This window comes from Prunus dulcis, chromosome 1 (genome assembly GCF_902201215.1).
Source record: "Prunus dulcis chromosome 1, ALMONDv2, whole genome shotgun sequence".
In the NCBI taxonomy this organism is placed as follows: Eukaryota; Viridiplantae; Streptophyta; class Magnoliopsida; order Rosales; family Rosaceae; genus Prunus; species Prunus dulcis.
In genome coordinates this window covers 36994537-37013672 of record NC_047650.1, presented here as the reverse complement: position 1 = coordinate 37013672, position 19136 = coordinate 36994537, and the positions used below count along the sequence as shown (strand labels likewise).

The window sequence follows — 19136 nt, the reverse complement described above, 5'->3', positions numbered from 1 at the left end:
AACTGATATGATATTCTTTGTGAACCGGAGACAAAAGTAAACCTCGCTTGGGTGTGTGGACTGAAACCTCGCTTATCAACTTTGTGAACCAGAGACAAAAGTAAACCTCGCTTATCACTTTGTGACCTCCTTTTGCTTTTTGACGTGTCCACATTTTCTCAGACTTTGGGATTTGGTAGTTACACAGTTGCAATCAGCCTCAGGTCTTCCACGAAAGACGGTAGCTCAAGAAATAGACGACTGAGAATCTGCTCTCCTCCCACTTTAAAAAGTACCAAAAAGGCCGACCCAAACTTTAAACCCTCTCCATTGAGTGAGGAGGTGAATTTGACCTCTAATCATTTTGCTTTTCCACTCCATGCATAAAACCCAAGCTCGGATTGGTCTTGGGTTTGCTCACAACACAAGTAATCTTTCTATCCCCACCCAATGTAAACGCTGAGAGGCTACAATGAGGGATTATAGTGAGGGGTTATAATGAGGGGGTTCTTAATAGCCGTCTGATCTAGTGCAAAGTTATTATTGGATTGTTAGATTGAACCCCTCATTGTAACCCCTCAACATAACCCCTTATTATAAAAGCTCAGTGTAAAGGTACGTAAAGCCAAACTGCCAATAGAGCCCACCCACCCTAGAATCTCATTTCTCCACCGTTAAAAATGAATTGGCAATTTTTTCAACTTTAACCCAAAGCCAAAAATATGTACAGGTTCTTTGTGTCCAAGGCTATCCTAATGATTGTGGTTGCACAGAATGTTGTAACCAAAACCACTTTAAGACTCCTTTTCTTCTTCTTTTTTTCTTTTTTTTTTCTTTTTCTAGAAACGAACCCTTTAAAGCTTTTTGATTTCACAACCAAGTGACCCCAAATGTGGTGCTTTAAGAGTTAGCTGCCCCACAATTTTGAATTTTCCCTTGCAAGTTGCAAGTTGCAACCCTTTTTTGTGTCCCAACATGCTCATTTGCTTATAAATAGCTCAAGGCCTTAAGCTCTTGCAACTCATCAAACACATAAACACTACTACACACTTTCAAACCAGAGCCCAAAAATTGGTGGTAAAACAGAGCAACCCAAGTGAGGAAATGGCAGCAATCATCACAGAGCCAAAGAAGAAGGCAATGAAAAAGAAGAACTCAACTGCAATTGAGGGGGTAGTCTTGGGGAAGAGCAACACAACAACATGTTGTGAAAAACCAGAGATTGCATCTGTAATTCCAGCAAAGAGAAGGTCAGTGAAAAAGATGATGTTTGATTCTATTGTCCACTCTGCGTCCTCTTCTCTTTCTTGTATCTGTGATGATCCTGTTGGCTCTGTTGAACCAAAAAAGGAAAAAAGTCCAAATAACCAAATGACTCCATAGCCATAGATGGTTATGTGTATCAGAGTTTGCTGCAATATACTTGAAAAAAAGGCCATGCACTACTAAGAGATATGTTTTCTTTTCCCTACTTGTTGCAATTAAAGTTTTAATTATTTCCTCAATTTGTTTCCTCCTCTTTTTCTTTTTTTTGGTGTAATCTGGGTTATCAAAATCACCTGCTTACTGGTGCACATTCTGAACAAGGACGGTGACGGTCTTCCTAGTCCTCACCTTTAATCTCATGTTGGCATCCTGCAAGCCTTGACGTATTTCTGCCTCTTTGCGTGGTCGGTCTCCTGTTTCTTGCAGCTTTGCTTTCTTTCATGTTAGTCTGTCCTGTTTGTGGGACGAATCTTTTGTATTTGCTCTCTTTGTGGCGTTTTGGCCTTTTAATAAAACTATCTTCAGACCCAAAAAAAAAAAACCGATATAATTTGTAGCATTTGCGGCTAACCATGTTCCTAATTCATGTGTTCAAATCAAATTTCCAGAGATTAATTCATTCATGTATGTGTTCACAAATAAGGTAAGGGGGGTTGCCAATTTCAACTACTTGAATCGTCTTTCATTAGGAACCTCATAAATTTTTTACTGGCCATTTATGCAAAAGGGTAGCAAAAGAGAAAAAGAGCCTTGCTTCTTGAAAATTCAGCAAGTACAGAGAAGAAGACAGAAGAAATTATAGTGAAATGCTCTTCTTGTAAAAAGACAGAGTATTCTTTCTTTTCCTTGCAGTTGGTTCATTTGGCTGTTTTTTACTTTGCTTTGTAAATTGAGAAAGATTATAATCCTTAACTTTAAATTGAGAAATACACACTCATGATTTTAAGAGAGCACAAAAAGAAAAAAGTGAAGTTAATTGAAAATTGAAAGAATTAATATTGTAAAAGGAGCAGGAATCTTGCAAGAAAAAAGGATCAAGAGGAGGGAGACTAAGGCCTCGTTTGGTAAGCTGGCCTGAATTGGTTAGAATTGGCTTTTAGATCGGCTGGGATTTTAAATCCATGCCTTGAAATATTTTGGTAGGTTGTTATTTGATCTATGTGAGTGGGTTCATAAATTAATAGAAGTCACCTTTCTTCTTCTATTTTGTTTTTGCCCTTTTTTTGTTTTCTCTTTTGGATTCATCAGGATGCAGGATCCATCAATTTGTGTATCTTTTTTAGCTTCTTTTAATATATGTCAAAGTTTGGAAGGGGGAGGGGGGGTTGATATTGGGATTTTAGGGTGAAATCACTGATTTGAAGACAAATACTCTTACTACTGAGCTATGTACCTATTGACGTGTATCTTTTTGTTCTTTGTTTTGATGAATTATGAAGCACTTTGAGTTTTTTGCTTTAAAATTTCTCTATTGTTCACATAGTTTGATATGACAAAATGATCATGAGTTTGTATGGAAGAGGAATGAAACCCATGATATGCATGCCCCATAGCTGATCATAGCCAAAACAGTTGAAGAACCCACAAACCTCATATTTCAAAGAGAGGAGAACGATGAATCAATATCAGATTCTTAATTCTTATGTCAAAAGGTCTCTCAAAAAAATTATTATGCCAAAAGGAACTAACGGCATAAAACAAAAAGAAGGAAACTTAAAGCTTTGGTTCAATTTAATTTATCATCTTAATTTTAATGAAAATGATTTAAGCAACACTAATTATTACTAATTAAACACAGCAAAACAAGTAATTATCAGCTCTTTTCATGCATGAAATGTAATTTACCATAACCCACCCTTCCAAATGGAAAAAAAATGTGTTCAAGTGGGTCCTTCTTTACAGAAAAGGAATTGGAATTGGAATAATCTCACTCTTATTAGGCACATGCAAGACTGCAACAAAGCACTTTAGTTAGAAGAGTAGCCTGAAGACGCCAAAGCTTTAGAACAATTTGTCTTCTCTTTCTGTTGTCCCAGTTCTTTCATTTTGATTGTTGTTGGAGCTTGGTACTGTGTTTTTGTTTTTATTGGAAAATAAGAGAGTGAAGACAACTGAATTTATGGCATGTTTATTTAACAAAAAATAAAAATAAGGAATGAGATCAACTAGAGGGAGCTGTTTATTCAATTCCAATTCATTGATTTAGGTATTTATGTAGTTCTTTTGGTTCAGTAGAGTTTACTTTCGCGCTGCGGCAATGCAATGAAGCGGCACACTTGATTGCATCCTTTGTATCTCGCGAGAAGGGGGTACTCACCCAATTTAGTATCCCTATAACATCTTCATTGTGATTTTCCAAATTTGAACACAATCCTTCAAATAGTAATCAAAGCCATTGTTCGGACCATAAAATTTTATGAAAATGACTCCATCTTGACAAGCATCTTTCCCTTTTTCCCTTTGATCTTTGTGTGATGATCCAATGAGAGAGGGCAAAGGCACCCACCACTAAGAAGGTCCAAAAAAATCATCTGCACTTTTCTGTGCTCCCATAAAATCATCTGAACTTTTAAAAAACTCTGATATATATATTCTTTTTCCCTTTGGGTCTCTTTGGTGTGTGGACTGAAAAGGTTTAATCAACTTTGTGAACCACAACAACTATAAACTTCCCTTGTCACTTTGTGAGCTCCTTTTGCTTTTTGACGTGCCCATATTTTCAAAGACATAGGGATTTGGTAGTTACACTGTTGCAATCAGCGTCATTCCATGGAAGAAACTTCCTCTGTTATGGCAACAGCAGAGAATGATCCATCCAAATTAATCATGATAGTGTATAAACAATACTTAAATTCTGATTTAAAAACTCTAAATTGAACACGATTTATAATTTAACTGTATTTGTAACAACGATGATGGAAATTCGTTGTAATGGGTCATATTCTTGTCGTATCATTTTTCGATCGTGTTAAAAACTAACTAATAGCCTGACCGATTCATTTCTAATTATGATGTGTTCAGATTGATCCGTGAAATGTGAACGAAATTCTTTTAACCCTAGGTTTGCTTGACTACTAAAAGTTCACTTAATTATAAAACTCTCACAAAATCGGAAAGTGCCTTTTATATATTCTTTTAACCCTTAGGTTTGCTTTTCTGCTGCCTCTTATTCTACTCATAATTAGACGATTGTTTACCCTCTGGCCACTTGCCACTTTTAAAAGTGCCCAAAGACCGACCCCAAAAGCTGAACCCTCTCCCATTGAGAGGTGAGATGCATTTGACGACCTCTAATCGTTCTGCTTTTCTAGTGCATGCATAAAACCCAACCTTAGAATCTTAGTCTAGGTTCGCTCACCACACAAGTAATGTTTCTCTCCCCACCCAGTATCGTGTAAAGGTGTCAAGGCAAAACTGCCAAATGCCAATGGTAGCCCAATATATCCCTCCCACCCTAGAATCTCATTTCTCCACCGTTTAAAATGAAATGGCCTTTTTTAACTTTAACCCAAGCCAAAATTTGTACAAGTTATTTGTGTCAAAGGCTACCCCAATGAGGTCAACCGGGTCTAACAAAATGGATAAAATTTTTGACTTGCATTCATATTTGAATTTTCATAGTACCTTTGTAGTGTGTTTGAAAAATCTGCTTCCCCTTATAATTTAGACTATCTCTTACATTAAAAAAACTCGAAAGAAAAAAAGACTACCCCAAATGATTGTAGTTGCAAATCCCATGTAGGATACAGCAATGCTATTCAAGCGATTACCAAAGTACTTGCTATACACGTATACACGTTCCCAAATGTATTCTTCTCTTTTTCTTTTTCTAATTATTGTTTCGCTTTCTTCTTCCCTCCATATCTCTCTCTTGCTATACACGTGTCCACAGGTTGCAAGTTGCCCTTGCAAGTTGCAGCCCTTTTTTGTGCCCTAAACATGCTCAATTGCTCATAAATAGAAGCTCAAGGCCTCAAGTTCTTGCAACTCATCAAACACATAAACACTACTGCACACTTACAAACCAGAGCCCAAATATTAGTGGTAAAACAGAGGAATCCAAGTGAGGAAATGGCAGCAATCAACACAGAGCCAGAGCAAGAGCCTAAGAAGAAGGCAATGAAAAAGAAGAACCCAACCGCAATTGAGGAGGTGGTCTCGGGGAAGGGCAACACAACAACATGTTGTAACAAACCAGAGATTGCATCTGTAATTCCAGCAAAGAGGAGGACAGTGAAAAGGATGATGTTTGATTCCTTTGTCCAATATGTGTCCTCTTCTCTTTCTTGTATCTGTTATGATCCTGTCGGCTCTGTTGAACCAAAAAAAGAAAAAGTCCAAATAACCAAATGACCCCATAGCCATAGCCATAGCCATAGCCATAGATGGTCATGTATCAGAGTTTGATGCAATATACTTTTGAAAAAAAAGCCATCTACTAATAATAGATATGTTTTCTTTTCCCTAGTTTTAATTATTTGTTTCTTCCTGTTTTTCTTTTCTTCTTTTATGTGGGTGATCAAAATCAATTGCTTAATTGTGGCTAACTATGTTCCTAATTCAATTGTTCAAATCAAAATTTGTAGAGGGTTTATCACACACACTATTATTATGTTATAGGATTCGAACCTAAGACTACTAATCTATAAGTCAATATCCTTTTTTACTGAGTTAGAACCCATTTTACTACACAATCATGATTTTAAGAGAACACAAAAAGAGAAAACTGAAGTTAATTGAAAATTCAAAGAATTAATATTGTAAAAGCAGCAGGAATTTTGCAAGAAAAAAGGATCTAGAGGAGGGAGTTGAGTCTAGTGGCAATTTACACTCTTAGCCCTCACTTTTGGCGCGTAAACGGGGATACTATCGCAACAAATACAACTCAGTACACGTGTACTTGTTACCTTGAATGCTTAGCTTACTGAACAAGCTCGTTCTGGTGAAATTACATAATTGGCCTTCATATTGGTGCCCTTGGCTTGCGGCTTGGGATGTTTTAAGAGGCGTTTTTGCCCTCTCCCTGTGTACCAAAATCTGAGAGAAAGAAACAAGGTGTTGAGAAAGAACTGAAGAGAGAAAGCAGCAGAAATGGAGGTGGATCAGGTGAAGACAAAGAAGTCAGAGCCTAATTATGGGCTCAAACCCAAGACGGGAAGTGTTTTTCCATCAAAGAGAAAGTTGGTGAAGAAAATGGTTTTTGATTCCATGGTGGAATGGGCTTCCTCTGTTTTCTGCCCTGCCCTTTCTCCACCTTCTTCCTCTGCAGAAAACTTCACCAAAAAACCAAGTTCCAAGAAATGCAAGCAGATAGTCCCACACCAGCACCATTAGTGGCAGAGAATTATGAGGCTTTAAATTTCTCAGTTTAATTTGGTACCTTATGGTTGAAGAGGAATGAGACCATATGCATAGCCCACAAGCCCAGTATTCAAGAGAGGAAAATCTGTTGCTTTTAGTTGTAGCTTGTAATGAATTATATTATCAGACATTTTGAGTTTCTCTGTTTCTGGTAGTAACTTTTTTTTTTCTTCTTCTTCTCCTTTTTCATCTGGGTGGAAACCTATTGCCAGATTGATAAAATGTGTAGTGACATTGTGTTGAATAAAGTAATAAATATCCACATATAGTTTAAATCCGAATACGACTTGTCTCACTATTTTCTTTTGACCTTTTTCCAGCCCCATCATTAAAATAAGCCTAAGAAATTATAGGATATGGAAACAATTATTGCCAATCAAAGGTGTCACCCATTTATGGTGATAAAATTCCAACCCAAGATGAAAGTGTAAAATCATAGCAAACATAGCGGAACCTAGATTAGACCTTATTCAAAGGAGATAAAATTTGGTCAATGTGGTCTAAGTCAAGTTGAAAAGACATTGACTCGCATACCACTTTATCTCATATTCGAATCATAATAGCACATTAGCAGTGTATGTATAAAATCTCTTTCTTCTTATAATTTAGACTATATTTTTGCATAGTGGACAATATACAAAGTTAATTTGCAGGGCCTTTTATCGATGTGCATGGATATGATCTATTTCGGATGAATTCACATCAGCCATTCGTTATGACATTTGGTGCAATGTATTGAACACTCATTCCCCAATTTAACACTCAAGTTTTGTGAAATACTGAGAGAGAAAATTAAAAAAGAGAGTGATTGGGAATGTAGAACCCCACCAACGACTAGTCAAACCTTTAAAATTGCAGTAAATTAAAAAAATGTTCTACAAAATCCAAACAAAAGCTTGGCAAGTTGGCGTGTAGAAGAGTTTTGGGTCTTCATTGCAAGATTGCGCCTAAAGTTGTTATCAGCCATTAGATTCAAATAAGGAAGCGAAAGGTATTTTATTCTCTCCTTCATTGATCCAACGATTAATAACAGCCTCTCGCAATTGAGAAGAATTTCTAGAAGGAATTCAATATCTATTTCACAATTCTCAGTAGAGAAACATCCAAGAAATTTCCAAGTGATCAAAAGTTTTACACCCCACAAACGACCAGTTACGCCTACAACTTATGCACCCTTTTGAACCAAAAGAATAAATAAATAAATAAATAAAGAGAAGTAAAACGGGGAGGTTGCTTTGGTCCCATTTATCTATCTCTCTCATGTCTCACGATCATGAGCTAAACAAAACTAATAAAACAATTAATGATAAAAGAGGGATTAAACCATTTTATAGAAGCTTTAGAAGGATGAAACCACAAATTTAATTGCATTTATATGTCGGCCAATTAAGCAGTTCAAATGTGAAGCTTCTAGAGACCTCAGTGTTACAAGCACATGCGTAATACGTGTCACTAGGCTATTGGTGGCCTTGGAAGCTTCTTGCCCAAGGCGCAATCCAATTGGATGTATGCCCCCAGTGCTTTCTCATTTATAGAAATTCCCCTCATCTTCAAATTGAAATCCCAGCTTCTTCTATAAAGAGACTTTTTAGGCCTCTGGTCCTCCACTTATACACCAAACTCAGAAGAGTCAGGGTGGCAAAAAGGCAGCAGAAAAATGGTGGCCAAGCTGCAGAACACAGGCGAGGGAGTGAAGGTGATCGCAGACAAGCCCAAGGCAGAGGCTAATTATTGGTTCAAACCCAAGAAGGGGAGTGTTTTCCCAGCAAAGAGTAAGTTGGTGAAGACAATGGTTTTTGATTCCATAGTGAAATGGGTTGCCTCTGTTTTCTACTCTGCCCTTCCTCCACCTCCTCCCTCTGGTGCCCCAGCCAACCTACCCAACATCAACAAATTACCAAATTCCAAGAAATGCAAGCAGATAGTACCATGATAACTTGGAAAATTTAAAGAATATAAGCTCCGCATCGGAATTTTACATAATTAATGGTGACAAATTGATAGAAGCACATGTACAGGCTGTTTGTTTTCTCTTCTGGTTTTTTTTTTTTTCATTTGGAATTGGCTTGAACAGGACTGAGAATCCATCAATTTGTGTACAGCAGCTTTTAGTTTTAATGAATTTCTCTTGCTTTTTTGAGTCCCCAGTTTCTGGTGGTAACTAATTTTCCAAGTTTGGAGCTTTTGACAGTTACTTTAGATTTCCCAAAATGATCATGTCATGAGGCCCCCACTCAGATTCTTAATATTTGTTTTGGAAGAGGAATGAGACCCATGATATGCACGCCCCAGCCCATAGCTGATCATAGGCTCATAGCTAAAAAGGCTAAGACCCCACAAACCCAATATTCAAAGATAGAAACACTGGAGAATGTCAGATTCTTCAGTCTTTTTTTTCTTTTTCTTTTTCTTTTTCCCTTTTCTAGCTGACAATTAATGAGCATGAATAAAAAAGAAGAAAAATTAAAGCTTATGCTGCACCTAGATGTTCAAAGCAAACGACACAACATGACAACTTCGGTTCGATTTAATTTATCATCTTAATTATTACAAATGAAAACTATTTTAGTAGCACTAATTGTATGATATTATTAATAAAACACTGCAGTCAAACAAGTAGCTATCTATCAGCTTGTCATGCATGTATGGTAATTTACTGTTAACCCTTCCAATATAATATAAGAATTGAAAAGTTGTTCAGGTGGGTGCATTATATAACACTACAAAACCGAAACCCCCCCACCACCAATTTAATTGGGAATTAGGCAACCATCTTGCCTGCTTGTGCTTAGGGCCTTACTGGGGCTCATTGATGAGTTTCTCTAAGATTATAATACATAATTTGTTTTAGTTGGATAGTGTATTCCACTCGTCCTGCCACATAATAAGGAAGTTCTTACTTAAATTTTTCTCGCTTTGTTAAGTCTTAAGGGCATTTTTTTTTTATAAATATAAGCGATTATATAAATTATATTCTAATCTACTTAAAAGGAGATTCGAACTTTAGTGTATCAGAGCATATTGCCCAAATTTTATCACAAAGTCACAAAGTCAAGGTTATATTGCATTAGAAAAAAAAAATTAAAAATTAAAAATCTTATTATCGCAATTAATAGAAGTATTTATATACGGAATAGATGTTACTACTCAATCATGTGATGAAGTTGGTGGCATGTGAGGAATTGCTCGTCTCTTGTATTTTCAAACACGATGTATATATATCCAAAGCCAAACGAGGAAAAGAGCAAATAATGGTCCTAGAGAGAAGATTCTTTTCCCATGCTATCCATAAAGACGCTTGTTTTGTTTAGTCTCAGGAATCTGCTTTAATCTTTTTGCTTTTACACTCCATGCATAAAACCCGAGCTTGGATTGATCATTTAAATAGAATCTTAGTTACTGTTTGGCATTGATTATTTGGGCTAAAAAGTGATTTATGATAAAGTTTTTGAAGTTTACCCCGTTTAGTAGTAGATGAAATAATCACTTTTGGGAGAAAATAGCTGTCGATGACCGTGATTTTAGAAAGCAGCTCAAGGGCTTATTTTATTTCAGCTTTCGCCCAAAGCAAAACACGGAATTGGTGGTGTTTAATGAATTCTAATGAAGTGCCTATAATATCCTTGTTAATTTTCATAATTTACATGATATATCCCTCATCTTCTTCCAAACCAGCACGTTCCAACTATTCTTCATCTTCTTCCCACATATACCATCTCACAACATTTCAAAAGTGAAAACCTCTCAAACCTTACTTTCTTAACTTCTTAAATCCTCCAATAAACATTTTGATAAAGCAACCCATTCCAACTCCTCCCATTTTCATTGACAAAGCATTATTGCACACAACAAATTTAAATCTTTGAATAATTTGATAGAGCAATAGAGGGTTTTTCATCTCTAAGCTTCAATCAGCCAAAGAGAGGCATAACTCTCTCTATCTGCCACTGTTGATGCGAAAAAGTGGTTTGACACGTGGTTCGCCCAACTTAGTGATATAGTGTCTTCGGAAGGGAGTTAGTCTTCAGAAGATCAAGTTCCTGCAAAAAGGGAACGTTCGGTAAGACCTTGGGGTACCGGTGCGGTACCGGCCGAAGGCTCTCCGATGCTTAAATAAGTACGGATTTAGTAAAGATTGGACTACAGATCAAGCGGTAGCGTACCGTTGGTTTTTTCTGTCCCCTTCTTTTGGGAATAGGGGTCTCCTTATATAGGCCTGGGGAGGCGTGCATTATGTTCATATTTCCGATGTGGGACTGTGGGAGCTGGTTTAGAGCATGACGCGTGTCCTAGGTCAAAAGCGTCAGGAAGTGTAGGATTCGGTAGGGGACATGCCGAAGGGCCTGTGATGTCAAGCTGTCGCTTCCGTCCACGTGTCAGGTGGTCATTGGTCGTTAATATACGGTATAAACAGTAGTCCCCCAAGTTCTCTTCCGAAGGTTCTTCGGAAGGGAATTTGGTTCCATCCTGAGGGTTCATAGATGCCCTGCCGTTCGGCAAGTTTATTTGTGGAAGGTTCCCCTGAGATCTGAAGGGTCGCCGATGCTGAGAGGGGTGAAGGCGGGGACGCTTCGTTTCCCGTGCCTGGCGCGTGGAGACGCTTCGCCTTCTGCACCCGGCGTGAAAAGACGCTTCGTCTTCTGTACCAGGCGTGCAGCTGACATCACCATCCACCGGGCGACACATGGCCAGCGAAGCGACGTCTGACGGCTGTAATTATGAGCCGTTTGGTTTCCCGAGGCGTACCGTTGCAGCCCTCTCCCTATAAATAGAGATCGCTCCGGACATAAGAGTTCACTTTGCATTTGAGAGTGACGCGAGAGCTCTGCGTAGGAGATTTAAGAAGATTGTGAACGGCAACCAATGCGATTTTCGAAGGTGTTATCGGCAATTAAGGCGATTACCGAAGAGTATTAACGGCAATCAACGTCTCAACAATAGCAAAGGTAAGTTACCGTTCGGTACCATAATAATTTTTTCTTTATATACCCGCGTGCTTTCGTAGTGTAGGCTTAGCCGATCGTCTATAGGGGCCCTCTTTCGGTAGTCTAGTGAATATAGGTAGTGGCGTAGACATCGGTAGGGTAGTTCATTTCAGAGCCTTAGCCATCCTTTTCCTTTTTCTTGTTTTGTAGATGTCCGATAGCGAGTCTTCCTTCGGCAGTGAGCCCAATGCTTTCGATGAGGAGTTATCATCGGGCTGGGACACATCCAGCGGGGCTGCGAGCCTCGGGGCCGAGAGGAGAGAGGACACCGATGTGGAAGTTATCGGTGAGGAGATTGTCTCCGTTCCTACCCACGGCATCGGCAAGGGTCTGATGACGGGGCAACCGCTTCCCTTGGTCGCGGTCTACAAAGATGGTACCCGATTCGGTACCTCCGATCCTCAGCTGGAGGCCTCTACCTCTGGTCGCGACGATGTCGCCGCCGGTCCGTCCCGGCCGAGGGTTACGATCGTCCATCGAGAACGGTCAAGGATACCGGTGGGCGTACCGAAGAAGACCCTGTTCGGGGGCGACTATTTGGAGCCCAACAAACTTACCGAACGGGAGCTCGAGAAGATTAGGGCGGAGTACCTCATCCCGGATTCGGTAAAAATGAGGATTCCGAGCCCTACCGAATCCCTCAGCGACCCGGGAGATGGTGGAGTCGTCTTCTTCACCGATATGTTGGCGCAGGGTGTCAGGCTACCGTTGCAGCCTGCCGTTCAGAAGATCCTAGCCCAGATCGGGTATGCCCCAGGCTAGTATAATCCCAACTTTTGGGTGGCCTTAATGGGGGTGATAGCTGCGTTCGGGATTGCCGGGGAGGGGGAGCCCTCCTACGAGCAATTCTCGTACCTATACAGCGTCACGAAGTCCAAGAGTGCCAATCACGGCGGTTGGGTTCAGGCGAACTGCCTGAAGGCTTCCGAGCGGGGGCACTTCATCAGCTCGGTGCCGACTTCCCAAAAGTCGTGGAGGAATCGGCGGGTGGTACTCTCTGGTGATTGGGAATCGCCGTCGGGAGTGTCCCCGCTGTTTCCGGTGCCTACGGCGTTCCAGATTGCCGGTAGGTAGTTATGTTACCAGTCGGTAGAACTATTGTATTTGTTATTCTATGTTTTGCAACTCATTCTTCTTTCGGCAGGAAAACTAAAGCAACCGAGCCCCAAGGAAAGCGAAATTCGGCAGCTCGACAGAGTCAGGCTGAGGGTCCCTGCTGCCGAGCGAGTTTCCCCGCGATTCCTTTTTACCAGCAATCTCATCAGAGCCGGCCTCGTCAGCCCTGCCGAGAGTAAGTACCTGTGCATTTCTCTTTTTTTCTTGATCGATTTATTTTGCATGCCGACTGACCGAGTATTTTTGATCAGTGACTGACGCAAGGAAGGCTGCCGAAGCCAAGAAAATGAGTGAGTCGTCCAAGAGGCGGCTCATGATGGGTCTGCAGGGCAAGAAACAAAGGAAACAGCCCGAGGCGCCTTCCGTTCGGCTGTCCACGGATCCCGAGGACGTAACTCTTGCCGAGCGTCTTCGGCAGCTGGGTGCTGAACCAGTGGCATGGCCAACTGCCGGTGCCATTGCACCGAGGCAACCAGATGCCGAAGCCACTGCCTCAAAAGCAGCCGGGAAGCGGCCGATCACGGTAGACCTGGAAGCTTCGCCAGCCTCCAAGAGGAGCCGTCCTTCGGAAACCACGAGGGCTGTCCTCGCGGCGGAGGACGAGGACGGTCCTACCGAGGCCGTCACCATCGCCTGCCCCTCGAAGACGGTGCAATTCGTCAATCATATGATCCTCGGCTCTCAGATGAAGCTGCCGGAGGTTGACGAATTGCCGAAGAAGCTTCTTCGGGAACAGGCCGGGCGGGCCTTCCGTCTTCAGGCGTCGGTAAGAACTCTTTTCTTCTATTGTCATTCCATTCCCTTTTTCGAAGTGGGGCTTCTCTCTGAATTTGCTAGTTGTGCAGGCGTCCATGGAGATGTGGCTCTGCGTCAAGCGGGCCATTAATGCTGCCGAACGGGCTAAAAAGGCCTATGAAGACGGCAGGACCAAGGCGACTGATCTGCTGAAGGACAAAGAGGCTGCCGAGCGGCGAGCTTTTGCTGCAGAGGCCAAGGCTGAGGAGACACGGCTGGCCTTGGAGGCAGCGCGGACGGCGGCGCGGGACGCTGAGGCTGCTTCGGAAGCGGTCCAGGACGCTCTGGAGGAGAGTGAGGGTACCAAGGCGGCGGAGATCGAGGCTGCCGTTCGGTCCGCTATCCAGGGGTACCGATCATCAGATGAGTTCGCTGTCCTTCTGGATAAGGAGGTGGGCTCTGAGATGGCGGACATGTTGTACCGATTCAAGCGGTACAACCCTGGTCAGAAGCTGAACCTCAACTTCGCTACCGATCCCCCTCCCCTTCCCGAAGGAATGACCGAAGATATGATCGAGGATTACGAGGAGGAGGATGCTGCCGAAGGGCCTGGGTCTGCTGAGGCCGCTGCCGGGGACGAACCCGCCGTCTGAGGGCGTTTTTCTTTACATTCATCTTTGTATTTTTATTTTTAATTTTTATTTCGAACACATTGATGCCGAGGGCATCTTTTAATTTAAGTTTGTGTTATGATTCAAAGTTTAATTGTCCAATTCTCAAATTTTAACCCAAGTGTGAGTGCGTTATAATTGCTAATTGCCGTGGGCTAATTGCCGGTAGATAATTACTTATTGCCGTAGGCTAATAAGGACATTATTGAATTTTGACAAGTCCCGAAGGGATCTGTAGGGTAAGATTTGAACAGTCATTTGTTGCCGTAGGCTAGTATAGAACGCCGTGGGATGTTAACATTAGTTGCCGTGGGCAAAAATGGTGATCAAAGGAAGGCTTAAGTAATAGTGCCGAGGGCTTTCTATTAATTCCAATAAAATAAATACATCGAGTAATTACAGTTCCAACCTGCCGTAGGCTAGGTCACTTGTAGTAGTACTTGAGATGTTCTACGTCCCAAGGATGGCCGAGGGCCTTGCCGTTGGAGCCTCTCAATCGGTAGGTTCCCGAGCGAAGGATACCGATGACTTCATATGGTCCTTCCCAGGAAGGTCCGAGGGTTCCTTCCGTGGTATCCTTCGTCGCAAGCGATACCTTGCGCATGACCCAGCCCCCGATTCGGAAAGAGCGGGGTCTGACCCTAGAGTCGTAATACCGAGACACACGCTGTTTGTAGGCTTCATTCCGAAGGTTGGCCTGTGCACGGTGCTCCTCGAGTAGATCAAGGCTTAGAGACATGGCCTCCTCGTTCTCCTTCGGTGCGAAGGATTCCGTTCGGTAGGAAGGTTCGCCGATTTCCACGGGTACCACTGCTTCCGATCCAAAGGCCATAGAAAAAGGGGTTTCTCCAGTGGACGTTCGGTAAGACGTTCGAATGGCCCACAGTGCTTCGGGAAGCTTTTCCGGCCAGGTTCCCTTTGCCTTGTCCAACTGCCGTTTCAGCAGTTTCTTCACTATTTTGTTTATTGCTTCGACCTGACCGTTCGACTGGGGATGGGCCGGCGATGCAAAAAAAAAGTTGATTTTCAAACGGGTGCAAAATTGCCTGAAGAGTTCCGAATCGAATTGCCTGCCGTTATCGGTAATGATAGCATATGGGATACCGAATCGGCAACATATGTGAGTCCATACGAAATCTTCAATCTTTGCTGCCGTTATGGTTGCAAGAGGTTCGGCTTCTACCCATTTGGTGAAGTAGTCAACGGCAACCACTGCATATTTTACCTGCCCTTTGCCTTGCGGCATTGGGCCAATCAGGTCCAGTCCCCATTGTGCAAAAGGCCAAGGACTTACAATTGGTGTGAGAGGTTCGGCAGGGATATGTGGGACATTGCCGAAGCGCTGGCATTTATCACACCTCTTCACTAGTGAATTGGCGTCCTGGTGCATGGTAGGCCAAAAGTATCCCTGCCGAAAGGCTTTGTAGGCGAGTGATCGGGATCCAGAGTGGTCGCCACACACACCGCTGTGAATCTCCCGAAGGATGTACTCCCCTTGCTCTGCCGTGAGGCATTTGAGATACGGGGTAGTGTAGCCGCGCTTGTAGAGTACATCGTTGATAACTGTGTATCTTGCTGATCGGTATCTCAGCTTCCGGGCCTGGGCTTTATCCTCAGGAAGGGTGCCGTTCGTCAGGTATAAGTAGATGGGAGACATCCATGTATCCTCATACCGTACGGCACACGCTTCGGAGGTTACCGTGCTCGGTTGGGCAAGGATCTCCACTGGTACCTTTCTTCCGACTTTGTCGTTTATCGCCGAAGCGAGTCTTGCCAAAGCATCGGCATGGCTGTTTTCGCCTCTGGGGATCTGTTTAATCTCGTATGCTTGGAAACTTCGGAGTAGCTGATGGGCGGTTGAAAGGTAGGCGTACATGGAGGCATCCTTGGCGGCGAAGTCTGCCGTTACCTGGTTCACAATGAGCTGGGAGTCGCTGTGAATTCGGATTTGCTTTGCATTCATGCTCTTGGCTAACCGAAGGCCGGCCAAGAGGGCTTCGTATTCCGCTTCATTGTTGGATGTCCGGAAGTCGAATCGGAGGGCGTACTCGATTTTGAGTCCGTCCGGTGTTGTCAGCACCAAGCCCGCTCCGCATCCTTGCTGGTTTGCCGAGCCATCGACGTGCAAACCCCAGACGGGAGTTGATGTGTCGAGGCGTTCGGCGCCTGGTTGATCCGGCAAGATGGTCTCGGTAATTGCCTCAGATGTCGGTTGTACTGTCGCTGGGGTAAGCTCGGAGATAAAATCGGCAACAGCCTGGCCCTTCTCCGCGGGCCTCGGAACGAACTGTATGTCGAATTCCCCAAGTTCGATCGCCCATTTGATCAATCGGCCCGAAATTTCTGGTTTCTGGAGAACTTGCCGGAGGGGTTGGTTGGTCAGGACTTTGATCCCGTGTGCTTGGAAGTATGGCCGAAGTCTTCGTGCCGAGACAACAAGGGCCAGAGCCAGCTGCTCTAATGGTGGATACCGAAGTTCCGCACTCTGGAGTGCCTTGCTGACATAGAAGATTGGTAATTCTGCCTTCTCTGGTTTCCGAATTAGTACCGAGCTGACGGCAGTTCCGGATACCGAGAGGTAGAGGTAGAGAATTTCCCCAGGCAGCGGTTTTGACAAAAGGGGGGCTTTGCTCATGTAGTTCTTCAGGGCTTGAAATGCGTTATCGCATTCGGCAGTCCATGTGATATCCCGTTTGCCCCCTTTCAAGGCTTTGAAGAACGGTACACATTTATCGGTAGCCTTCGATATGAAGCGGGTCAGGGCGGCCACGCGTCCGGTAAGGCTCTGAATGTCCTTCGTCGTCTTCGGCCTCTCCATATCGATGATTGCCTTTATTTTCTCGGGATTCGCCTCAATCCCCCTCTGACTGATCATGAATCCGAGGAATTTCCCGGAAGATACACCGAAGGCGCATTTCTTCGGGTTCAGCCTCATCCTGTACTCTTTGAGTATGCCGAACATGATCGATAAGTTCTGCAGGTGATCTTCGGCGGTTCTGCTTTTTACCAACATGTCGTCAACATAAACCTCCATGATGTTGCCGATGTAACCGGCGAAGATTTTGTTGACGAGCCTTTGATAAGTTGCCCCTGCGTTCTTCAGACCGAACGGCATGACATTATAACAGTACAACCCTTTGTCCGTTATGAATGCGGTATGTTCGCTGTCGGGAGGGTGCATGAATATCTGGTTATAGCCGGAGTAGGCATCCATAAAGCTCAGCAGTTCGTGGCCGGCAGTGGCATCCACGAGCTGGTCTATCCGTGGTAACGGAAAGCTATCCTTCGGGCAGGCCTTGTTGAGGTCGGTATAGTCTTGGCACATCCGCCACCCGCCCGTGGACTTTCTTACCATGACGGAGTTGGCAAGCCATACCGGATACGTTGCTTCCCGGATGAAACCGATGGTTTGAAGTTTCTCGACTTCCGTGCGCATCGCCTCATACCGTTCGGCATCGTATGATCGGCGCTTCTGCCTTACGGGCTTATAGGCGGAGGAGATGGTGAGTTTATGGCTAATCACGTCCGGGGCGATGCCGGGCATGTCCTCGTAAGACCATGCGAAAACTTCCGAATGATGCCGCAAGAAGTCTATGAATTGCGTTCGGAGGTTCGCAGTGAGTCTAGTGCCGATCCTAACCTGTCGGTCGGGCTGTTCATCGCTCAAGGTTATGGTTTCCAATTCTTCGGCAGGTTGTGTGTGAGGGGTGGGAGATTCATCTCTAGGGTCGTCAACCGGTCCAGTACCGTTCGGTAAACCCTGCACCGTCATGGTCTCGTTGGGGAGTATGAACGAGGTTGCCTTGAGCGCCGTAGCGTAGCAAGTCCGCGCGCTGAATTGATTTCCCCGGATTGCCCCCGTGCCGTTCGGGGTAGGGAACTTCATCAACAGCATGTGGGGCGAAAGATGCGCCTTGATCCTCGTCAGTGCCGTTCGGCCAACGATAACGTTGTATGCCGTCGGGCAGTCGACGATGAGGAACAGATCGTACGTTGTTGCTTTTTTCGGCGCCGTGCCAAATGTAATTGGCAGTCTGACACTGCCGATTGGTTGGACCAAGTCTCCAGAGAAGCTTAACAGAGGTGTCAACTGCCGGTCGACTTGGTTGTCATTGATTCCCATCTCTCTGAAAGCTTCAGCAAAGATTACGCTCACGGAGCTCCCGGTATCGATCAGCACTCGCCCTACATCGTAATCGGCAATTTCAGCTCGGATGATCATTGGGTCGTCGTGGGGATAGAGGATTCCCTCTTCTTCCTCTTGGCAAAATGTGATCGGCTCCCAACGAACTTTTGGTGTTTCCTGGAACCGATTCATCTCTATTCCGAGCACCTGAGGGAACTGTGCGGCACGCACATACTGTTTCATCGAACGGTGGCTCGTCCCCGCAACGGTAGGTCCTCCGCTGATAGTGCTGATCATGTTTATCTGCCGAGGAGGGTTCGGCACCGGCGCCGTTGGCGGCCGGGCGATATACTGGTCCAGTTTCCCTTCTCGGATCAGCCGCTCCACAATCTTTCTCAAACTTATACAATCTTCCGTGTTGTGGCTGTTGTGCTGATGGTATCGGCAGAATTTACCGGTCTCCCGGTTGTCTTGCCGATTGGGTCTTCTAACATTCGGCTTCGGTATGGCCTCCTGTTCGTTCATCAGAACGGTTTCATACGTGGTATTCAGCAGGGTGAAGACCTCGTTGCCGTGGTCACGGTTGGGCAGGGGTCCTCGGTTGTCGTTGTGACCATACCGACCTTTCCCTTTCTTTGGCTGATCTCTCCGATCGTCACGGTTATCTTTCCGCTTATGGCCCGCCGAATATGAGTCGGTCCTATCGTAGGATGGCGCTTCGCAGGGTAAGCGCTTGGCTTGGCATCCTCTCGGCGTGCCGAAGCGCTTGGTTTTGAGTTGAAGTACTCGGCCTTGGCGTGCACCGCCGCCTGCTTCATCAGCTCATCATACGTGCGCCAGTTGCTGCTGTGTACTAGGTATCGGAAATGCGAGGACCGAAGGCCACTCTTGGGCTGC

The 19136-nt window shown here is 44.0% G+C and overlaps 1 protein-coding gene across 1 annotated transcript; it reads right to left on the bottom strand.

Annotated features, from left to right (window-relative positions):
• Window positions 1-14537: 14537 nt before the first annotated feature.
• Window positions 14538-18536, bottom strand: LOC117619376. Its single transcript, XM_034349312.1, has 3 exons — window positions 17248-18536; window positions 15339-17109; window positions 14538-15044 (listed from the first exon to the last, which is right to left on the bottom strand). Exons 1-3 carry the CDS (start codon window positions 18534-18536, stop codon window positions 14538-14540), a joined length of 3567 nt encoding a protein of 1188 aa, XP_034205203.1.
• Window positions 18537-19136: the final 600 nt, after the last annotated feature.

Bases quoted from the DNA above. Each gene is read 5' to 3' on its own strand.
- LOC117619376 (XM_034349312.1), bottom strand. From the start codon at position 18,536: ATGATCAGCACTATCAGCGGAGGACCTACCGTTGCGGGGACGAGCCAC. The intron at 17,110-17,247 runs GTTGTACTGTTA...GGTAAAAAGCAG, and splicing joins GCATTCATAACGGACAAAGG to AACCGCCGAAGATCACCTGC. The intron at 15,045-15,338 runs GTAAAATATGCA...CTGAAACGGCAG, and splicing joins TGCCGCAAGGCAAAGGGCAG to TTGGACAAGGCAAAGGGAAC.